Genomic DNA, 21,047 nt, shown 5'->3' with positions numbered 1-21,047 from the left:
AGAGCTTCACAAAGCAAACCACCAGCTGCAGGGGGAAGGGCAAGGGGACAGAGGCTGAGGTGCCATTTAAGGACATTCCATCTCAGCAGTAAAATGAATCTTATTTTCAAGTTCATAAGGAATGCTTATGAAACAAGACGCTGTTCTGGCTCCCCGAAGAGCCCTTGACAACTTTTAAAGAGTTGAACTCATATTAAGTAAGTTATCTGATCATTGTGGAGTTATAATGGGAATCAGTGTAAGAAATATAACAGGCAATTTTCCAAATACCTTGGAACCAGTGCATTCCTGAGTAATCCGTAAATTAAGAAAAAAAAAAAAATCTCAAGGCCAATGAGAAGTTTGAACTAAACCCAAGTAGAAATGCAAAATGTATCAAAATTTGTGAGACACAGCCAAGTGTGGTAACTCATATCTGTAATCCTGGCACTTAGGAAGTTGAGGCAGGAGAATTGACAGTCCTGACAACAGAGAAAACCTGTCTTAAAAAACTGAGAGAGACAGAGACAGACAAAGAAGAATTTGTGGGCTGTAGCTGCAGCAAGGTGGTGAGAGCAGTTTATAATACCAAGTGTACATTTCAGACAGAGACCTCATAGTAAAATCAAAACCAATCCAAGTGGACAGAAGAAAGGAAATCATAAAACAAGAGTGAAAATCACTGAAGTTGAGATCTAGAAACTATAAGGAAAATATCTGCTTGCTTGGAAAGAGTAATAAAAGTTAATAAGCCTTAGCAAGACACGAAGATGAGAGAGAAGATAGGAATTATGAACGTAAGAAATTAGAATAGTTCACAATGAATTCAGCAGAGGTAGTTAGGAAACCACAGGATCCTCTCCAAATGTTACCCAGCATGTTACCTAGCATGAAATCAACTGTTCTTTGGAGAAGAAAACTCGAGGGCTCATCTAGTTCAGTAAGACAGGAGAGGGAGGAAAAGCCGACATCAGAAAAGAAAAAAATAACCAGCTATATATCTTCTCAGAGAACACGCTATGAAACACTGAAGGAGCAACAAAATAAATTCTAGAAGACCAGCACACAGAAACAGTCAAAGGCCTGTGTGCTAGCTGTATATGATTAAAAACCTACCCAGTCAAGCAGAACCATTGATAATAGCTCCAGAGGCATCAAAATGCTTAGGTATAAACAGCATTCACAGGACTATATTTCTGGAAACCACAAAAGTTCAGGATAGAGAGTTAAAGATAGCACACAAACAGCTATACTATGTTCATGGATTGGAAGACAGTAGCTTAACATAGAGCTCTATGCTGAACGAACCTCTGGCTTAGTTTGTTCTCAGTTAAAAACTCCATCAGAGTTATTACCTACTAGATGAGCGTGCTTTGGAATTTAAATGGAAGGCGTAGCTAGGGTAGCCCCAACAATTGGAGGAGACCCACAGTCTGAAGATAAACTGTTAAGCCACAGTTACAAGACAGCGTGCTGTTGACCAAAGGTAAGACACAAGTTAGTGGGCCAGAGCACAGTCCAGAAGGAAACTCAAAAGCAGTCTTAATTTCTGATGAAGTGGCCAATGAAACTATAGAAAGGACAGTTTTGTTTTGTTTCCCAACAATTGCTGCTGTGAAATGCAACATTACATGGAGGAAACGAAAAGTACCTGAACTTTAAACTTCACACCTGATACAGAAATGGGAAAATATAAGGCTTTTAGAGGACAGGAAGAAATCTCTATGACCTAGTGTTAGGTTGATTATATCAAAGGAGTGGCCCACTGATAAAAAGGAATCAGTCAACTGGCCTTTGTGATGATTCAGAACTTTTACCCTAAGAAGGACAACTATGAGGAGAAAGAACAAGCACAGAATATGTGGAAACATCTGGGAGGCACCTGTTGTACAAGAACTGGTATCCAGGACATGCAGAGAGCTCTCAGTGCAGGAGCATGCAAGCAGCAGCTTGATGGACAAGAATGAGGCAGGACTGGTTGCCACAGTGTGGCAGTGAGCCACTAAGAAGATACTTAACACAAATGAAAACCACATGGGGGTACTGCAGAACACTAGGTGCTGGGGGACACATGTCATGCTGCCGAGATACAGGTGGCACAGCATATGGAATAACTTTGATGCATTCTCATGAAATGATGCACAGACCTGCTGTGACCATAATCCTGTCCCTGGCTTTGCTTTAGAGACATAAAAACTTGTATTTACATAGAACCCCCCATGGGAACATACGTAACAGTGTGGTCCATAATCATCCCTAATAGGAAAGAATCACAGTCCCTCAGCAGGAGCTTAGGGGAGCATGCTGTGGCCTTGAGTCTAGGGCACCTAGGTGGTGTGACATCCCCACTGCATGGCCAGATACCAGAGGCCTGTGAGCAGCCCCTGTGATTCCTTCATCCAAGATCTCCCAAGGAGATGCCTGAGGGGGCAGTGCACCAACGGCAGCACCAGCTCCTTTGACAGAACACAGAGTGACTGTGATACTGCACATGCTTAAGATCCAGGGGCTCTATATATCCAGTATCTCCCTATCCTGATGCTGGTCTTCTTAGAACTGGCAATCACATGAGGACTGGCTACCTCATGCATAGGCTAAAGAGTTTGGGGTGGGCCTCTAGAAGTCAAGTCACTTGATTGCAAGCATCTACTATTCTTCATGGGGAGAGTGTGGCTAGATACTGCCAAGGATCTGGGCTCTCTGGCCAGTCCCGGGCCACTTCCTAGAAAGATAACCTGTGCCCAATTAATTTTAAAAGGTACAGATTTATTTAAATAAATAAAACCTGCAGAAGTAGGCAAAAATGATGGTGTCACATTGGGCTGCCTGTAATTTTGGTTCTGTACATTAGGCCCTTGCTCTCCTCAGATGCTGTTCTGAGAACTTTGTGTGTCCCAAACAGTTGTGTATAACTCATTACGTCGAGCTGCCACTGCCTTTGAGTTTGTGCTGTATGTATGGGAACTGGCACTGGGGTGGGTATTTGGCAGGGTTGGCACCCTGACCAAAGTCTCTGTCCCCACAGACAATACTACTGGTATGACGAGCGGGGGAAGAAGGTCAAGTGCACCGCCCCCCAGTATGTTGACTTTGTCATGAGCTCTGTGCAGAAGCTGGTAACTGATGAAGATGTGTTTCCCACAAAATACGGTATGTCTTTTGCAGCTTGTACCCAAATCCTTATGCAAAGCCAGCAGTTCTTCAGGTTCTCTTCTAGACAGTCTCAGGGGTATGACTGCAATCAGGGTCTAGAAGGGCTACAGTTTCATGACTCTAGCTCCTGCTTGGCACAGGAGATCTGGGCTGAGGGATAAGGGTTCAGCCCCTACAGAGTTCAGCCTAGCTGGGGTCAAATGTATACCTATACTACGGGACCCACCACTTGGCCCCCTTTGGCCCTGCTATCAGCTCTGCACAATGAGGCCATCACAGTCCATCTTGCTGGGGTTGGCATTTCCAGACCTGTCAAGTTTGTGATTGAGGCTCAAAACTCATCCTGAGCAATAAAAGTGCCAGCACTGGCTTACAGGGATTCCCATGATTCTCCCTACATGGTCTACAGATAGCCCTGGGGTATCTGCTGGAAGAAGCACATAGAACCTGAGTGCCCACCATGTATTCTTTGCTGTGCAAGTGACCAGCATGGCTCAGCCAGCATCTGTTACTCTGGGCAGCTGCCACCCTGGGGGGCAGGTTGCTGGGAACTCTGTGGAGGAGTGGTAGCAGGTGTGAGCACTTGAGACCCGCAGCTCTATGACATGTGGCCTCCCCTTAGGCAGAGAATTCCCCAGCTCCTTCGAGTCCTTGGTGAAGAAGATCTGCAAGTATCTGTTTCACGTGTTGGGCCACATCTACTGGGCCCACTTCAAGGAGACGCTGGCCCTTGAGCTGCACGGACACTTGAACACACTGTACGTGCACTTCATCCTCTTCGCCAGAGAGTTCAACTTGCTCGACCCCAAAGAAACCGCTGTCATGGACGACCTCACTGAGGTGCTGTGCAGCAGCCCAGGTAGCAGTGGTGCCACTGGGGATGGGGCCAGCAGTGGAGCTTCTGGAGCACAGAACCATGTGAAGGAGAGATGAGCCTCCAGGGCCAGATGGGTGCACATGTGCAAAGAGACAACTATGTGTCGGTGTGTGCGCACACATGCCCAGGCGTGCTGATGGCAAGGTCTGAGGGCCCGGGCTGCTCAGTGTGGGCTCCATGGATGCCGCTGGAGTCAAGGCGTGTTTCCTGACTTTCCTGTTGGATGGATGAGTGCTGTTTGTAGTGAAGAGCCTTTGGAGTCATTCATTCATTCAACAAACATTTATTGGACTGATGTTTTGATTTTTCTTCTGTGGGGTTTTCCTTTCTTGGGTCTTCCATATGGCTCTTGCCCTCCCCTCCCCTCTGGGGAAAGGGGCTCTGTGGCTTTGAAAGAAGCACCTTGTGAGGTGTCTCTCCCTTATAGGGCTTGCCCTGCAGACCTGGAGTTCTGCTGTGCTTTGGGGATGGGCTTTTACAGAGGCTCACCCTGCAGTTTCCTCCCTAGCCCTTGCCTGGATTTTGGCTCAGAGTCCCTGGGGTAGAGGGGCCTGGGGTGACCCAGGAGGGCCCACACCTGCTGCTTGCTCCTATCAACCCCTTCTTGCTGCCTCCTCAGTGCCCAAGGAGGTCCCATTTTGCATAGGGGCCAGGGCAGTACCAGGACCTCTCTGAGGCTCTGTGTGGAGACAGAGCTGTCAGTGAAAGGCAGAATCTGCTTTAGTTCATCTGTTCAGACATAATAAAAAGAATTCTCTCAGGTCAGAGCCTGTGTCCTCTCAGCCTGCTGTTTCATATTGTTCTTCTGAGGCTCTTGGGCCTCAGTGCTAGGCAGGGAAGAGCTCAAGCATTGACATTATCCTCATTGGCTGTACCCCCTTGAGTGAGGGTGAAGGCCTTCAGTGCTGTAGAGTTGGGTTGGCTCAGGCTCAACGTTGGGGGCCCAGGAAGAGGCAGCCTGCTTAGGTGGGGTTGGGACTTAAGCTCAAGACTGGAGCTGGCCCAGGGCTCAAGTAGAGGAAAGGGGAGCCGGGTATGCTTATGTCTGGGTCCTCACAGACAACCAACTCAGATCTTTGGATCCTGGCAACCTGCTTCCTGTGCAGCTCTGGTGGTTGATTGCTGGGATACTCAGCCTTTAAGTTGTTGGGCCCTCTGGCTCAGCCTGTGCAATGTATTTGTGGCTACCAGGCCCTTTTCTTCACATACTGCACCATCAGCAGCTCCTGGGAGGCTGAATTTGGTGCTGGAGGCTCTTCTGTTAACCCCTGGACCAACCCCACCTGCCTTCTAACATTCTCAGAGGACATCTGCCCCTGTCTAATGACTACCAGAAAATTCCAGGATACGTGGAGTCTTCACAGCCTGGTCCTGCTGCCTCTCCATAGGAGTCCTTCTGAGACTGAAGCAGGAAGATTATGAGTTTGAGGCCACCCTAGGGCTACACAGGGAGCTCTTATCAAATGAACAAAACCCTTCCTGGACCTACTGCAAGCCTTTTGTCTCAGTTCCTGGGAATGGAACCCACCAGACTGCCTGAGCCTCTACTCCAGGTATTACCCACCACATCTCTTGGCTCAGCACAGGCCCCTTAAGTAGCCACAGGATGCCCATGGAACTTTTATGACCAGGGCTGCTACAGGAGCCTATGGGGGGAGTCTCATCTTGCCTATGGGGAAGTATCAGTGGGGAATCCTAGGGGCAAGGAACAGCAAGAGCAAAGTGGAGTGTGGCTCAGTGATACTGCCCTTTCCTCTGCTCCCAGGTACAGCAATCTAGACTCCAAGCAGAGCCCTTCAGGGAATAGAATGACCATAGTTCTGGCCACCCAGTGGAGGGGAGGATGCCCAGTACCGAGTCCATGGCTAGCTGCTGGGAAGATGAGTTCTAGCTGGTGATCCAGGGAAGAGGGCCTGCCTCTGGTATGTTTGTTCTGATAGGAAGGGGTGGCTAGGAAGGAGTGGCAGAGCTTCTAAGCACATGGCTGTGTCACAGCCTTTGGAAGGCCATCTATGAAGGATGGATATTTAGGAGAGGGCTGCCACCTGCTGGGCTGTGGGCTAGGCCCAGCTTTTATGCTCCAAGGTATACAGGGCAGTTCTGTGTGCTCTCTACCATATGGATGGCTCCTTGCTGCGTCCTTATCCCTGCCATGGTATTCTTTCTGTACATGGAGTAGGTCCATGAAGAGGTGTAGCTCATAGGGAGCGAACACTGAATGACTGGGGAACACTCAGGCTATATGAATGACAAATGACACTCAAGTTTTCTGTCAGGAAAATGTGACAGAAACCTAGGCAATCCTTTCTTTGGACCTCAGCAAGGCAGAAAGGCTGGCCTAGCCTGTTCACCAGTTATGGACACCTTTGGTCAGTCCTCTAGCCAAAAGCTGAAAGTAGAGCACAGATTATTTGTGAAGGACTTGTGGACAAGGCTTTTGTCTTAGAGAGCAAATCCTATGAAAGATACAGGAGTCTGATAAGGTTCTTGACAACAGTGCATTTCATAAGAAGCCCTGAGGCGGGATGAAACAAAAGGCTATTTCAGGTGGGATGCTAACGAGTGTAGTAGTAAATGCTATTTTTCCTACAAATAGGGCAGAGCACAGGGCTAGACCCCTGAGCCATAGAGGATGCCTGCCACTGGCTTCCTGTTTGTCCTTCTGTGGCTGGAGGGTACATGACCTTGTCTACTTGTTGGCCTACAGGTATAGAAAGATTACTCTTAGGATACATCACACCTAACCCTCCTTTGACTTAAGAGGATGCAACCTGAGGCTTCTGAGCTAATACAGTGAGGTATGAGGCCTAGCTTGATACTGTGATGTGTTGAGGCTTTGGAAAGTGATGAATATTTTACATATGGGATGGAAGTTTAAATTGGGCCCATGGGCAGACTGAGATAATGCCTCACATCAAACAGGTCCTCTCCCTGGAACCTGTGAATGTTATCTAGTGCTGACAGGACATAAAATTACAGGTGGAATGAAGATCGTGATCAGCTGATATTGACATGGAGGTGACCGTGTCACCTGAACAATATCCATAACAGTGGGAGGGAGGGTCAGCAAGCCAGTAGAATGAGAAACCACACCACAATAACTCAGCCTGGAGTGCCTGTTTGGAAGGTAGAGGTGGGGCTATGAGCAAAGGGATAATGGTACCTCAGGTACCTCAGGAGCTCTAGGGTGTCCTCCCTTGGTAGGAGCACTCCTCTCACACCTGTAAGTCCAGATGTCTTTCCCAAGCACCATACCCTTGGTAACCACCTCCATCCTTTGGCACTGCTGCTGTTTGCTTTTTACTAAACTTTACCAGGAGACCTAGGCTAGTGGGTATGGAATGGTGTTAGTGGAGGAGTGGGCGTTGAGCCACAGAAGAATGGGACACCTGACAAGGAACCATCCATCAGTCTGGCTGGCCATCCATAGTGAGCTGGAATTACGGTGTTGGCAGAGCTGTACAACAGCCCACTGTATAGCTGACCTATAAGATTTTGAGGCCCCTCACTCCAAGGTATTGGGCCATTCTGCTTTCAGAAGGCAGTATGAAGCCTGGGATAGCTCACCAGGGTAGATAGAGGTTGAGTTTTTCAGCATCTCATGAGGTTACCAGGCTGTGCTTCACCACTTGGGGTAGGAAGCACCCATCAGAGTATTCCTCTGTTCCTGCCTGCACACTTACTGCTGAGGTAATCAAGTTTAGCTCTTGAAATGGGCTAGCCTCTGGAGGCCTTTGTTTTTGTTTTTTTATTTGTTTTTGTAGAACTCAGTTTTATCATACTAGTGTACAGACTAATGGGTTTAATACTTAGTGTGAACTAACTGTACAAGTCCATGTCTGGTGCGTAGTTTCTTCCTATTTATATATATATATATATATATATATATATATATATATATATAATGGGCTGAGCTTGCTTATGTATTGTCAAGACAGCATAGTGTCATGAGTGGAACTGTGGAGGGTTCCACAGAGTCCTGGGGGTACAGTAGTGTGCAGATGGGAAACTGCTGGACCTGTGAGGTAAGCTGGCCTTCTTAGTGCCCAAGACTGCCTATAGACTAAATATCCAGGGGCCCAGCTGGAGGAACATTGGGTAGGGATGGGTGAGTAGCTGCTCTCAACATAGCAGATGCAGGAAGGCATCTTGTCACCCTGAGCCCAGACCCAGATAAGTAGGCACCTTTGGAACAAATCCTTGCCTAAACCTATATTTCAAGCTACACTAACTAACTGAAAAGCTTTAATAAGAGCTTGGTCCCTTGTCCATGATAAGTACCTACTAGTTATCCCACTTCCAGAGAGCATAGCACATCCAGAATTCAGCAAAGGGTGACTCTAGCTTTTCCTCATTGCTTCCTACCATGGGTTTTATGCTTCATTCTGCAGAGCTGCCCTGCTCAGCTCACAGTTGAAGTTAAGCAAAAATGGCTCTATGATGTCTCTGGCAAGATTGTGCGTTAGTGAGGCCTCAGTTCCAGGGCAGGATGGCATTTGGGGCCACTCTACCCCCAGGAGACACATGGTAGTGTCAGAGAGTACCTGGATGCCCCAACAGGGTAGAAGACAGCTAGCATCTACTATGCAGGCCAGGATGCTGGAACGCCTACGTTGCAAGGCAGTACCCACCATAGAGAGCCATCAGCCTTCCCCTGTCAGTGTGCTATATACGTTGCCACCAGGCAGTGTAGCACCTTTGCCAAGTGCACAGCTTCATATACTGGACACTTTGATCAGACTCCTAAGGATTGTCCAGCCTCAGACTCTCGGTACTAGACTTGCCCTACATTTGTCTTACATGTAGTAGCTTGCAGTGGAGAGGTGTTGGTAAGGCCAGAACAACCAGCCCTAGTTGATTACAGGTAGTATGGTGAGGACTGTTCTCCCAGAGAAAGCCCAAGTGCTAGATGACCTCAGGCACATCTGGGGTGATGTTGGAAGTGTCATGAGGAAGACAGCACGCTGTCAATACTATCTTCCTAGTAGAGTTCTCTGCCTGTGTTTCTAGACTGTTCTTTCCCTAGCCCTGGTTCTCCCTAGCCCATCCCTGGTAGAAGACAGCCTAGGGAAACACCCCAGCCCGTTTAACTAACCGCACCACATGGACCCCCTTCCACAGGTGGACTTCTTCCCTTAGCACAGCCCAGACAGGTACAAGTTAGTGACAAGAGCTACTTCCAGACATCCTGTGCCGTTTCCCATGCCCGCCCAGCCCGGACGGAGACCTTGCATCATGTGTCTTTACGGAAGGAATTTATTGTTCCAGAACTGAAGTTGCTCACAGTTATTTGACAGGGGTTACACCAGATGGGGCTTGTCCATTTCTGTGATGTCTGCGAGTCCGCATGTGTCCAAAGTACAAAAGAGGAAGGCTAACGAGAGGTATTGCTTTCAGTGTCCTGACTCCGTAGATATGCCCCTTCCCACTTGTACTGCGTGGCTTTGCTGTTGTTACAGGTGTTTGATTTTGTCCTATGTATAGAAATCCCAGCCTGTGGTGGTTGAATGTAATAGAAGCATTAAAATCTGTACATGAGGGGAAGAGCAAAGGCATGCATGAAACCTGCCCCCCGGCCCCTCCTGCTGCTACGCTGGGCACCTTGGGCCAGCTGGGAGGGGCTGGCTCAGCCAGACAGAACGGAACACAGACAGAAGCTGGAGATGAGGGAAGCAAGGTGGGCTTCGGCAGGCAGCAGGCAGTGGTGTGGGCCCCTTGCCCTTGCCACCTCCAGGAGGAACCCACTGCAGAGCACACTGCTAACTCCATTTCTGGCTTTGATTTTTTTTTTAACTTTTTATTTTAATTTTAAAAAAGACCCGAGGTACCCCTGCCATCGTGTGTGTGAATAGGGTGCCATCTCAGGGCCTTCTACCCCCTTCTCATTCAGACACCAAACCAAGATCACCCTCAGCCTGGTGCAGCAGAGACATACTGGGCAGTGTGCCTCTGGGCAGCAGGCACAGCTGGCCAGTGCAGGCTGATGCCCTGTACCCTTAGCCCTCGTGTGGAACTGAAGCTGCTGCTAAGTAGTAATAAAACACCCCGGGACAGAGCTAACCACATCGTTCTTTAAATATATATATATATATATATATATATGTATGTGTGTATAGAAATAGCCAAGAGCAAGGAGCCGAAACACAAACTCTAGCTCTGCCCCAGCGGCCCCACCCCACACCCTTTTCCAAAAACAACCAAGAAAAGAAAGTTTATAAAAATATCTTGCAGGAATTCTTTTAAAGTTTACAGTAGCTTGCCAGTGCTGCATCCACTGGCTGGCTCCCCACTGTCCCCAGCCCCACAACGGCTCTGTTCTCAGAGGATACCTGGGCTCCGGACCCACCCTGCCCAAGTCAGACAGACGGAACAGACAGACGGCAGGAGGGCACTGCTGCTACTCCCCCTTCCCTGAACAGAGAACAAAGACATAAAGAAACTCAATAAATTAAAACAGCAAATAAATAATACTGGTCTTAGCCCAGCCCCCTGGCAGCTCTGGAGCACCCAGGTCTCTTATTTCCACTTCAGCCCAAGAGAACCATCACAACCGGAGCTCTGCAGCCTAGCAAGGTGGAGCAATGGATGCAGATGAGAAGAGGTGGCCCTGGTGAGGCCAAAGTGTGGAAAAGGCGAGGTGAGTGGCCCAGGAGGCCTCCAAATGCGGCGTGGAGGACAATCCATTCCCACTGCTTTCACCCACCATGGTCCCCTACCCTGGAAGATGGTGGACAGGTTGTCCCTGCTGAGGGTCTGGTCAATGGGAGTCCAGGGTGGCTGGGCTAGAAGAGGAATCCCCTGGGAGACAGGCCCTCCTCCCTTGGGCCATGCGGAGCTGCCAGGGAACAGGCAGAGGTGGTGGACAATGGGCTAGCCTCTCTGCCCAGCAGCAGCAGCAGGAGGAGGAGGAAGTGGAGGAGGGAGGGTGGTCCGCAGCAGCTGCCTTCGGTCAGCCAGTGTCCACACGCAGCACAGAGGATGGCCTCGTGGAGGTGACATGTTAACTTTTCGGGATAATTCCTGGTATCAGAGCGGAAACAAGTGATGCTGTCAGAGACAGGCAGAGACAGAGACCGCAAGAGAGAAAAGAGAGCAAGCCCAGCAGCCCAGCCTGCGGGCCACGCCCTGGCCACTCTCCTTTCCTCCCAGGCTTGAGACAAGGTCTGGGCAGGCAGGTGGGGCCTGGTCCACACAGGACGGCAGAAGGCCATAGTCAGTGCTGTGTTGTGCTGTGCTGTGCTGTGCTGTGCTGGGGAGGGACTAGTGTCTAAGGCTGCTCACGGCGGGCGGCGGGCGGCCCCATCTTGGCCATGTCCTTGCCCATCGGGTACTCGGTGTCCCCTCCAGGGCCAGCGGCCGCGGAGTCACCCAGAGGGCCGTGGGCACTCCGCTTGGCGGGTGTGCTGGGGGCCTGGGCCGCCTGCCCGTTCTTCTCGTCTGAAAAAAGTTGTTTAATTACGTCAAAGAAGTTACTCAATGGGGTGCCTGGGTACACAGAACAGAAGACAAAGAGAGAGAAAAGAAAAGAAAAAAAGGGGAAGGGGAGAGAAGAAGGGAAGGAGAGAAAGAACAAACAAATGAACGAAGGGGCCTTGACAAGAGAAAGAAAAACCCAAAGAGATGAAGTCAGATGGGATGGCAGAGCAAGGATAGGCAGGTAGCAAGCAGGGTGGGCAGGCGGCCAGTGGGGTTCCTAGTGCCAGGAGCAATGCAGTGGGAGGAGATGTTGCTGCAGGATAGACCCTTGAACCTCCATACCTCCAAAGTAGCATGGGACCTGGGGGCTGCTTCGGAGAACTGAGGCCCAGGACAGGCAGTGAGAGTCCTCCCTTGCCCAGTGTGGCCCCAAATGTCCTGGGCCTCCTTTCCCAAGTGTCAGGGCCACATGAGCTGGCCAACCCCAGATGTAGAAATAGCAATGGGAGACCAGGGCTGAGTCAGATCCCTGGGGTTGGCTGCTGCTCCATGGGTAATGATTGCTCTTGAAAAGGGTGGCCAGAGCCAGTGACCAGCAGCATACAGGGAGAGCCCAGTCCTGGCTAGCACAGACAGTTTAGCAGCAGACAGACAGGATGAATGGTGGGTGGGCAGGCAGGGAGCTGGGGACAGGCAGCCACAGCTGGATATCTGGTCCCAGACGGCCGAAGTAATGGGTGACCCTCCACCCTCCTGGGCCTGTGCTCACTACCCAGCTGTTCCAATTGGATACCTCCGTTCCATTCCCTCATCTGACCTTAATCTGAGCCAGCACTGTATATCCCTTTTCTTCTGACTGGCATGGTCTGTGGACAGGTGTCCACCTTGCCCTCCAGGGCAGTGCTACATGTAGGATTCATAGGCCTCAAGCATGAGGACATTTTCCTGCTCTGAGCAATGACATCCCTCTGCCTGGCTTGACTGTAGAAATGGGGAGCAGGAAATTAGTGGTTAAGACCAGTCTCGGCAGAAGATGGGGCCCAAGGGTGGTGGGTGGTCCAATGCCTGTGCATACACAGGGGACCCAGGACAGACAGCCCAGGGACAGTGGAACAGACTAGTCAGGGTAGGCTGTGGGGGCACGCAGTGGAGGTGGCAGGCTGGGGCCAAGTGAGCATGAGGAGTTCTTACCACATTTGGAAAGCCGCCCCGTCATCACTTCCATACAGTTAGTGGTGTCTGGAGCACAGAATGGAAAGAGGGAGGGAGAGAGTGAACAGGCTGCCCACCTGCTACCTGGGGTGGGCTGGCAACCTGCAGCCAGCCGGGCTGGGAGGGGAGCAGGACCCTGAGGGGTTGCAGCTCATAGAGGAGCAGGGCCCAAGAATGTTGTCTGGCAGGAAAAGAGAAGCTGAACCTGCAGAGACTGGGTGACGGAACAGGCAGGCCCAGGGAAGTATAGGGTGCGGTAGGAACAGAGCTGAGACTAGGGTCTAGGTCAGGGGAGGCCTCTGACTACAACTGGGTGGGAACAAGGCAGAGAGTGGAAGGTCACTCTCCAATAGCCAAAGCCAGAAGACTGGATTTGACCTTTTTCCCTGGTGGGCCTGTCTTCCCTGGGCGGCATAAACCTCTTGCTTTGGTATAGTTTAACAGGCCACCTATATAGTGCCTGCATCTCATTACCCACTGGCTCCCATTTACCCTTGGCCTTTCCCACTATGCTGGGCCTGCTGGCATTAAAAGGAGATCTAGGTGGGGCAGTCCACTGGGCCTACTCATTGGAGGGTCCCAGCCTCCTTCCTGAGTGGGACCTCTGTCTTGATGGTCCCCAGGTATCCTGGAGGTCTGCACTTCTGCCCACCTCCAGCAGGGTCTTTGGGGCCCAGGACACAGGGACACAATGGGAGGGCATCAGGGAGACAGGCTGAGATCCAAGAATGAGTGGGTGTCCAGCAGTCTCAAGGGCGGGCTCCAGCACTGTCAGGGTTGACTGAGTAGAACTGGAGGGTGGGTCCTGTGTACATGACCCACACCTTGGACATTGCACTGGGTGGGGATATAGCAGAATATCACACAGGATAGGGCCTGGAGAGTTGTCCAATACTCAGGATACAGGAGGGCTGCAGTGTCTGAGTGGTTACTGTGAGCAGAACCCAAGCAGCATGCTAGATCCTGGCTTTACTTGAACAGTCCCAGCCTGCCTCTGCTGCCTCTGCTGCCTCTGCTGCCTCTGCATCAGCCACTGCCTGTCATTCTTTGCCCTCAGTTTCCCACTACTGCTGCTAGTCCCCAGCCTGTCTTCCTCTTTCCAAGATGGAGGCCTAAAGCCCCTGGAAGACAAGGTTGACTGAAGTACAGTGCCCCCAGGAGCACCTGGCCCTGCCTGCTCACTTTCTCCCAAGAAGAGGGGCAGCTGAATGAGCCCAGGGCTGCTGGGGGCTCCAGCCCCACCTGCCAGGAGATAATGAGGCCCATGATGGGAGCACATCTACAAGCAATGAAATGAGGATGGAATGAGATGAGGAACAGGTGGAAAGGACCTACACACACACACACACACTCACTCACACACATACACACACACACACACACACACACACACGAAGTGACCCTAACAGGACCCAGCTGTGGAGACAGTAAGCTGGGAATAGGGCTCAGAGCAGCTGGCCCTGAGCCACATCCCATCTCTTCTAGACTTCTCAAGTGTCTAAATAGCCCCATGCCATAATACCATCAGCCTGTCCCTTTGCTAAAAGCCCAGACTGTAACTTAGCTATTACTCTGACATATGGGTCCCATGTGTGTACCTATGCAAAGTGCCAGACACACAGGTTCTGCCTCCTGTCATAGGCACCAGAAGCCCAGGTGCTTTTCTCGAGCACCCTGCTGGGACCAGAGCCTCAGACCCCATCCTGCTTAAGGCAGAGCTCTGGCGGTCAGTGGCATTGAGGTGGGAAGCCCCAGCCCTTGTAGGATGCTACAGGGGGAGCCCCAAGAATCAGGGCCTTGGGCCCTACTCCCAGAGCCTGCTCAGGCTACCCTCATGTCCAGCTGCCTGGGTGCTGAGCCTGCAGGCCTGTCTGGAGCCAGGCCAGGTGAGTGGGCACAGGGTGCCCCTCTTAGGACAAGCCTGGCTCTTACAGGAGGCCCTGCCCGCAGCCCCTCCCCTCCCCGGCAGCAGGCCAGACACCTTACCTGCCAGCGTCAGAGGCTACTCTCGTAGCTGGTGGCCACCTTCTGGCCCTTAAGCCCAGCACCCCAGCTTAGTCCTGGTGCTGGCGGGGGTGGTTCTACGGTGGACAAGAGGCGCCTTTCAGTGTGATGCAGCCCACCATGCCCGGGGAGGGGCCCTGCTCCCTGAGGGGTGCAGCACTGCTCGGGGCAGGGAGGTAGGCATCCGTCAGAGTAGGAAGCCATGTCAGTCCTCAGACCTCCCAATCCAAGCAGCACTAGCCACAGATGCTATGCTGAGCCCCCACCTTACCTGACAGATGCTGGGCTGATGGCTGGTCATGGGTGCTCAGCAGCTGGGCCTGGATGGTCTCCACCACCCTCTTGAAGCGGCGACTGGGGCCTGGGGAAAGACTAGCCAGTTAAGCAAGGCACTGAAGGAGCAGTGAGGGTGAAAACACAGCCACCAAGTCAGCTGGCTTACCTGAGAGTAAAGTGAATGTGACTGAGTAGATGCCATTCTCCTTCTGGGCCTCTCCACCCTCAGTGTAGGTGATATCCACCTGGAACTTGACTGGCTTCTGGAACACTGCTGGGCCCCCTGTTGCCTTGTATTCGGCCCTGAAGCTTGTCTGGGAGATAACGCTGTGGCTGAGGCTGGGAATCTGCAGTGTGTACAGATTGGACATGAGCGCAGCCTACCAGCAGGCCCCATAGTCCACTCCGGGCCCTCTGGGGAGGTGGCCTCAGAAGAGACAGCACTTTTTGGGCACTAGACAGAAACCCAGCCCTCCAAACCATCTCCAGTTTTGAGAACCAAGTATGACACAGAAAACTAACAGTCCAAGAGAAGCTCAATTCAGAGACCCCTTTGCTAAGCCTGTCAGTGTACATGGTAGCCATTACCCTGGATTTCTCAAAGAGATTCCTAAACTGGAAGGGGCTAGATGGCCTTATAACCCTGAGTCAGGGTCAGGGATGAAGGAGCATCACAGCAGTGACCACGAATACTGTGAGTCTTTGTGGATGTGGGGGGCTGTGTGAGTTCACAACACTGACGTCTGGTCACATTGACTTGATAGCAGCAAGAGCTGAAGTAAAAAGGAGTCAGGGTCACCCCAGCTTACAGACTAGCCGCCATGGTAACTCAGGGGTCTTGTGAAGGGACAGAATGGATGGGGGTGCAGAGAAGACAGGCTCAGATCAAAAGGTAGGAGTGCTAAGGAGACACAGCAGGCCTGACATCTGGCCAGCGTCAAGTCTGACCACTATCAGAAATGGCCTGAGGCTTCTAGCAGACATTCTCTGCTGTCCCCCAGGCACCAAGGAAATCTTTCAGCTACAGCCACAAATACGGAAACTTGAAGAACTCCAGGGCAGAATGTCCAATGAGGCAAGGACACCCTGGAACAGGACCTATCTAGGAACAGGGGGTACCCTCAGATAAATAACCATGTGAGAAATGACTCTCCTGGACCAAAAGTCAGCAGACTGAGGCCCCAGGGTGGAAAGTATACACTGAGGAAAGTCTCAGAGCCTGGCCCAGCATAAGCAGCCCCTACACAGGAGTTGGGAGGGATAGGGTTAATTCTGAGAGTACTCTAGTTCACATCCTGCCTGGAAAGTCTCACCTCCAGTCTTTGTGTGCCTTTCCCCTTCTCAGAACCTGAAACACCTCCATGCTCTGAAAGCCCCAGTCTTTGCTAGGAAGCTCGAGGCCGCAGGAGGACACAGACTTCCAATGAAGAAGTAGCATGGAAAACGGACTCTGGGCCTCAAGATGTTAAATAATTATTATCAGAACCCATACAGATCCCTCAGGGTCAGAACCTGTTCTTGATTCATGTGGCCACCTGTGTTTTACCCTCCGTCTCAGGGAGGTTTCACCTGGAGACCAGCACACCCTAGCCACAGGGAGCTCCCCACTCCTGGAGGTGCTGTGCAGCTCCCAGCAGGTTGAAGGCTTAGGTAGCGGTGGTGGTCCAGGCAGAAGACTAAAAGGACAGGTGGGTGTCCAGAGTTAGTGTGAATGAGAGGTCCTATGGTCTGCCTGGAGGCTGGGCCCATGGGAGTGTCCACCTGGCTATGCCGTGACCTCACCGACAGGAACGCATGAACGATGTCAGCCTTGATGGAGCTCAGGGGCTTGTCCTTGATCACCACAAAGATCTGCTCCTCCTTCTCCAGGTTGATGAAGTTCCCAAACCATGATTTCTTGGCCAGCCTAGGCAGAGCAGAGGCTGGGATGATGGGGGTGTGGTGCTTGGTCCACTTCTGTAACCTCCATAGGGGCTTAGGCATAGAGCCTTCTCTACACAGCATCTCCCCCCACATTCCAGACCATTCATGTGGCTCTTATGCTGACCCGACCACACCCACTCCCCTAACTCCACAATCCAACACTAAAGGCAATCCCCACATCTAACTTATCCCACAAACAAGGAAAAAAACCTAACCAAATGCTTCTTACAATAACCATAAACTAAAATCATTAATGCTAACAAAATTTCCCTAACCATAATCTCTAATCTTACCCCCAATATCCATAAACCTAGACCTATATCCCCAGCCTGAACCCCATGTCACTAACTCAAACCCATGTCTTTAACATGGACCCCTTCACCCAACCTTTACTCTACAACCCTAACCCCAATCCTATGTTCTTAATTATAAATTTCACCCCAACACAACTCCCAAGCACAAGTCCTTGACTCTCACAGGGATGTCTGCATGGCACTTGCTAGGCATTTCACTGTATATAGCAGGGGACAGGAGAGGGTGTCTAGGTTTCACCCTCTATTTGGGTCCCTAAATTTTGCTCTACACCTTCCTGGCAGAAAAGTTCCCAGCATACTGCAAGCTGGTACATGTTACAGAGTCTGGTGGGGCTCTCTGGACCAGCTAAAGCTTATATGGTTCCACACCTCAGCTGGAGGAGTATGACCTGGTAGATCCTCAGGGTCAGCTAGGGAAGGGCCTGCCCTTCCAGAGCTTCCACAGCCACAGCCTCCTCCAGGTCGGGCACACACTGCCAATCCAACTACGAGACTAGTTTTTCTACCATGATAGCTTGACATAGTGCTTAGCTATCACTCCACTGTGCCCAGCTGTCCTCAGCTGTCTGGTCAGGCTACACCAGCACCACCTCAGCACCACTGTGACACTCCCCACTGCATACACCATCTCCTAAGCTGTGCATACTTTTAAGTAGAATCCTCTGCCAGTCCCAGGGGATGGAAGGCAGATGTCAAGCTTCCCAGCCTCACTTGTTCCCTTCTAGCCATGTGCACAGCTGAAGCTCTTGCCACCTTGCTGACAGGATTCCCATCAACAGCTGCAAAGACCCTAGCTTAACCCACCACCATGGGTAATTGGAAGGGACTCTTTTCTTGGCCTTAGAGACCACAAAGCAAAATGCCCAGTGAAGTCACTGCTAGATGTTGGTTCCAGAGATCCTAGGGGAGGCCGGTCAACGTGGCCAGGCAGACTGCCGGCCACCTGGTGTAGCTGCAGTGGGGACACAGCAAGCCCATCCCAGACAGATCTATCCCTGCACCAGTGACTCAGAGGCTAGAAACTGGAGGAAGTGACCACAGCAGCCACACTGGTGTTCAGAGATAGGGTTGGCATGTGGATGGTGTAAACGAGAGTATCTGTGCCAGGCAGCATCAAGCTTCTGTTAAACTAGAGTGAGTGTGTAGGGTTTCCTGGCTGTGTGACTTCCCCTTTGTTCATTTCTGGGATGGTTCTTTTGCCTCTGTGGCAGACATAGACAGAGACATAGACTCCAGCCCCTCTGTGTTCTGCTGTCAGCTCTGTCCAGTCCTGTGTGTACAGGCCTGTGGTGTAGGCTCTTGCCCCACCTGTACCCAAGGCCCATGCCTGGGCCTGGAGACCAGCAATGCTCAGGATATTTTGAAGCAGCCAAGTGGTTCTTAAACACAGAGTTTCTGGCTGAAAATCATAGATGCAAGCAGAAACACTTGGCTGGTATGGCATGTGAGACATTGACATAAAGAAGCTGGAGGATCAGAGGGGATTGGGTGGTACAGGGTGACACAGCCCATGCTAGAGCTCTGGTGTCTGTGCTGCTAGGCCCTGGTGCTAGCCTGGATACACAGAATTCTGGGCATGAGAGAAGAGCCTATGTTGGTGGACAAAAATATTCAGCTTGGTGGGCCCCAACTAACCAGCTGAAGGCGAGGGGGGGGTGTCTGGAGGGGTGAGCTGCATAGACAGCTGTAGCTCCTGCTGCTTCTAGCCATCTGGCCTGACATCATGAGGAAAACCAAGGAAGCCAGTTCCTGAGCTACCTCTCCTGGTTATGGTTCTGTGGAGGCTCTGACCAATGAGGACTGGTGACAGAAGATGAAGGTGTTAAGGCCTTCTGGGCTGCTATGCAAGAACGGGGTAGGGGTAGAGGTAGCAAAGCCTCCAAAGGGTCTTGATCAAGGAGGTGGGAGTGGAAGGCTGAGGTTTTCTCACTGGCCTCAATCTACTGTCACAAGTTTTCTACTTTTCTTAATAATAATAATAATAATAATAATAATAATAATAAGTTTTTCTGGGCTGGAGAGATGGCTCAGAGCTAAATAGCACTGGCTGCTCTTCCAGATGACCTGAGTTCAAGTCACAGCACCCACAATGTCATCCAGTTCTAGGGGATCTGACACCCTCACACAGATATGCAGGCAAAACACCAATACACGTAAAATAAACAAACAAATACATAAAAAATTTAAAGTATTTATGAGTAGATCTCCAAAACTTCTGATCAGATCAACATAAAGGCCTAACCTAGTCAAAAAATAGCTCTGTGTCCCCAGAGCCTTGGGACAGTTACAGTGCACTTAGGCCTCTGACCTCCACCTGGACAAAAAAGCCTGCACAGGAAGTACCTCTGCTGCTCTCAGTGGGTGGGCACAGAGCACACAGTTTCCCACAGGCTCTTACTGAGTGCTGGCAACACAACTCACACCTTCCCTCTTGTCTGGCCGCTATATGAGGTCGCACAGCTACAATGATGCAATGGTCTTTGCAAGTGCTTCCTCCTGCCCCAGTCATATGACATTTTCCCACTTTCACACCAGGAGCTACCAAGGCAGTGACTACTGAGAGGCCACTGTGAAAGACACAGAGAAGACACACTACACAGGCACCCCACAACTACAGAGTGGGTGCCCTGGGCCCACCTACATTCCCTACCATCCAGCTGAGGGCCAGGGTACTCAGGCCTCTGCCAATAACCCCTGCCTGCAAGCATCACAAGCCAGGCTGTTGGTGTTCTACTTGAGCCCTATATTTTGTAGCTGCCCTTCTTCCTCAGCACAGCCCCATTTCTCCTTATGTTCAAACCATCCACTGTGATCCCTTAGACTCCTGGGAAGCCCAGAGCACACTCACTTGCCCATTCTAGATTCCTCTGAGCAGAGGCCGGTCATGTCCCACTACTGGCGTTTCTCATGTGGATAGGACCTAAAGTTTATAAAGACTAATGGGCTTCACCAGGCCCAAGAGGTTCAGGCCAGGGACCACAGCCCTCAGGCAGTTACCCCCTGCCCGATGAGAAAGCTCCTAGGTCCCTCTCTCACCATCCTCAAACAAAGCCACTTACTCTGGAGAGGATTCTGGGGTCAGGTTGGACATCTCCTCTGGCGTGGGAACTGTGCACAGGAAAGGACAAGGGCAAGGTTGGTGACTGCTCCAGGTTTCAGCCTCAGGACCATGTTCAGTTTGGACCCCTGGCTCAGGGCGCTGTCCATGCTCTGGTGCTGAAGCCCCACTGAGTTTCTCCGGGCCCCAGCTGAGCAGAGAAACTGGCCCTAGCACAGCCCAACACCTGTAGACTTACTGACCACCCAAAAGGCCTCACTGAACATAGCTGCTACCTAGAAGATGACAGAACATCTATCATCTCCTTAAAGGTACAGGGCAGTGTTTGTGGAGAGGTCCACAGACCTGCCAGCTGTAGGCATGTTCCATCTGAGCACTGCAAGACCCCCACCTGTGCAGATTCCACCACCTACCCTGCCCACATCAGTGCTAACCTTGCAGTTTCCGGCGGTGGAAACGAGGTGAGCCCAGGAAGCTGTTCTTGATGGAGTTGAGTCGTGTCCGCCAAGGCACCCCTCCAACACTAGGGCTGGATGGTGGTGTGGGGTTGGGCGTGCCAGCTGGGCTCTCCTTTGGCGTGTGAACAGGCGTCCCTTTGGGGGTAGGAAGGGGACTACCCCTTGGTGAGGGGTGAGGGGTCACCTGTATGGTGGGGACAGATTTGGTGTTTGGTTCAGTCCCAGTTGGCAGGAGCCGGGCAGGGGCCGGCAGGGTTGGGGGGCCAGGGGACAGGGCTAGTGGAGGGCCAAGGCAGGCTCCAGGAGGCCGGGTCTGGGTGCAGGCCGGGAGCGGGTTGGACTTGGTGCCCTGCAGCGGCTTGTCAGTCAGCTTGGCC

General features: G+C 51.4%; 2 protein-coding genes across 25 annotated transcripts in view; one reads left to right on the top strand and one right to left on the bottom strand.

Moving 5' to 3' along the window:
- Mob2 (MOB kinase activator 2) overlaps positions 1–4,776 on the top strand; it is a 56,138-nt gene extending 51,362 nt beyond the window's left edge. For 5 of the 7 annotated variants that reach the window (XM_021655767.2, XM_060382862.1, XM_021655768.2 and 2 more), the window contains 2 exons: positions 3,005–3,129; positions 3,755–4,776. In XM_021655767.2, coding sequence (XP_021511442.1) covers positions 3,005–3,129; positions 3,755–4,065 — 436 coding nt within the window. In that variant the 3' untranslated portion in view covers positions 4,066–4,776. The remainder of the gene's footprint in view (positions 1–3,004; positions 3,130–3,754) is intronic. The other 2 variants (XM_060382865.1, XM_060382855.1) reach the window with 1 other exon arrangement.
- Positions 4,777–9,249: 4,473 nt separating this feature from the next.
- Positions 9,250–21,047, bottom strand: part of Brsk2 (BR serine/threonine kinase 2) — a 51,752-nt gene continuing 39,954 nt past the window's right edge. For 3 of the 18 annotated variants that reach the window (XM_021655738.2, XM_021655740.2, XM_060382827.1), the window contains 7 exons: positions 20,647–20,854; positions 20,214–20,262; positions 16,700–16,823; positions 15,084–15,264; positions 14,913–15,002; positions 12,617–12,664; positions 9,250–11,494 (listed from right to left, as the gene is read on the bottom strand). In XM_021655738.2, coding sequence (XP_021511413.2) covers positions 11,277–11,494; positions 12,617–12,664; positions 14,913–15,002; positions 15,084–15,264; positions 16,700–16,823; positions 20,214–20,262; positions 20,647–20,854 — 918 coding nt within the window. In that variant the 3' untranslated portion in view covers positions 9,250–11,276. Of the gene's footprint in view, positions 11,495–12,616; positions 12,665–14,623; positions 14,719–14,912; positions 15,003–15,083; positions 15,265–16,699; positions 16,824–20,213; positions 20,263–20,646; positions 20,855–21,047 lie in introns of all 18 variants that reach the window. The other 15 variants (XM_021655742.2, XM_021655739.2, XM_021655743.2 and 12 more) reach the window with 11 other exon arrangements.

This window comes from Meriones unguiculatus, chromosome 1 (assembly GCF_030254825.1).
Source record: "Meriones unguiculatus strain TT.TT164.6M chromosome 1, Bangor_MerUng_6.1, whole genome shotgun sequence".
Lineage (NCBI taxonomy): Eukaryota > Metazoa > Chordata > Mammalia > Rodentia > Muridae > Meriones > Meriones unguiculatus.
This window is presented reverse-complemented; position numbering and strand designations above follow the sequence as displayed.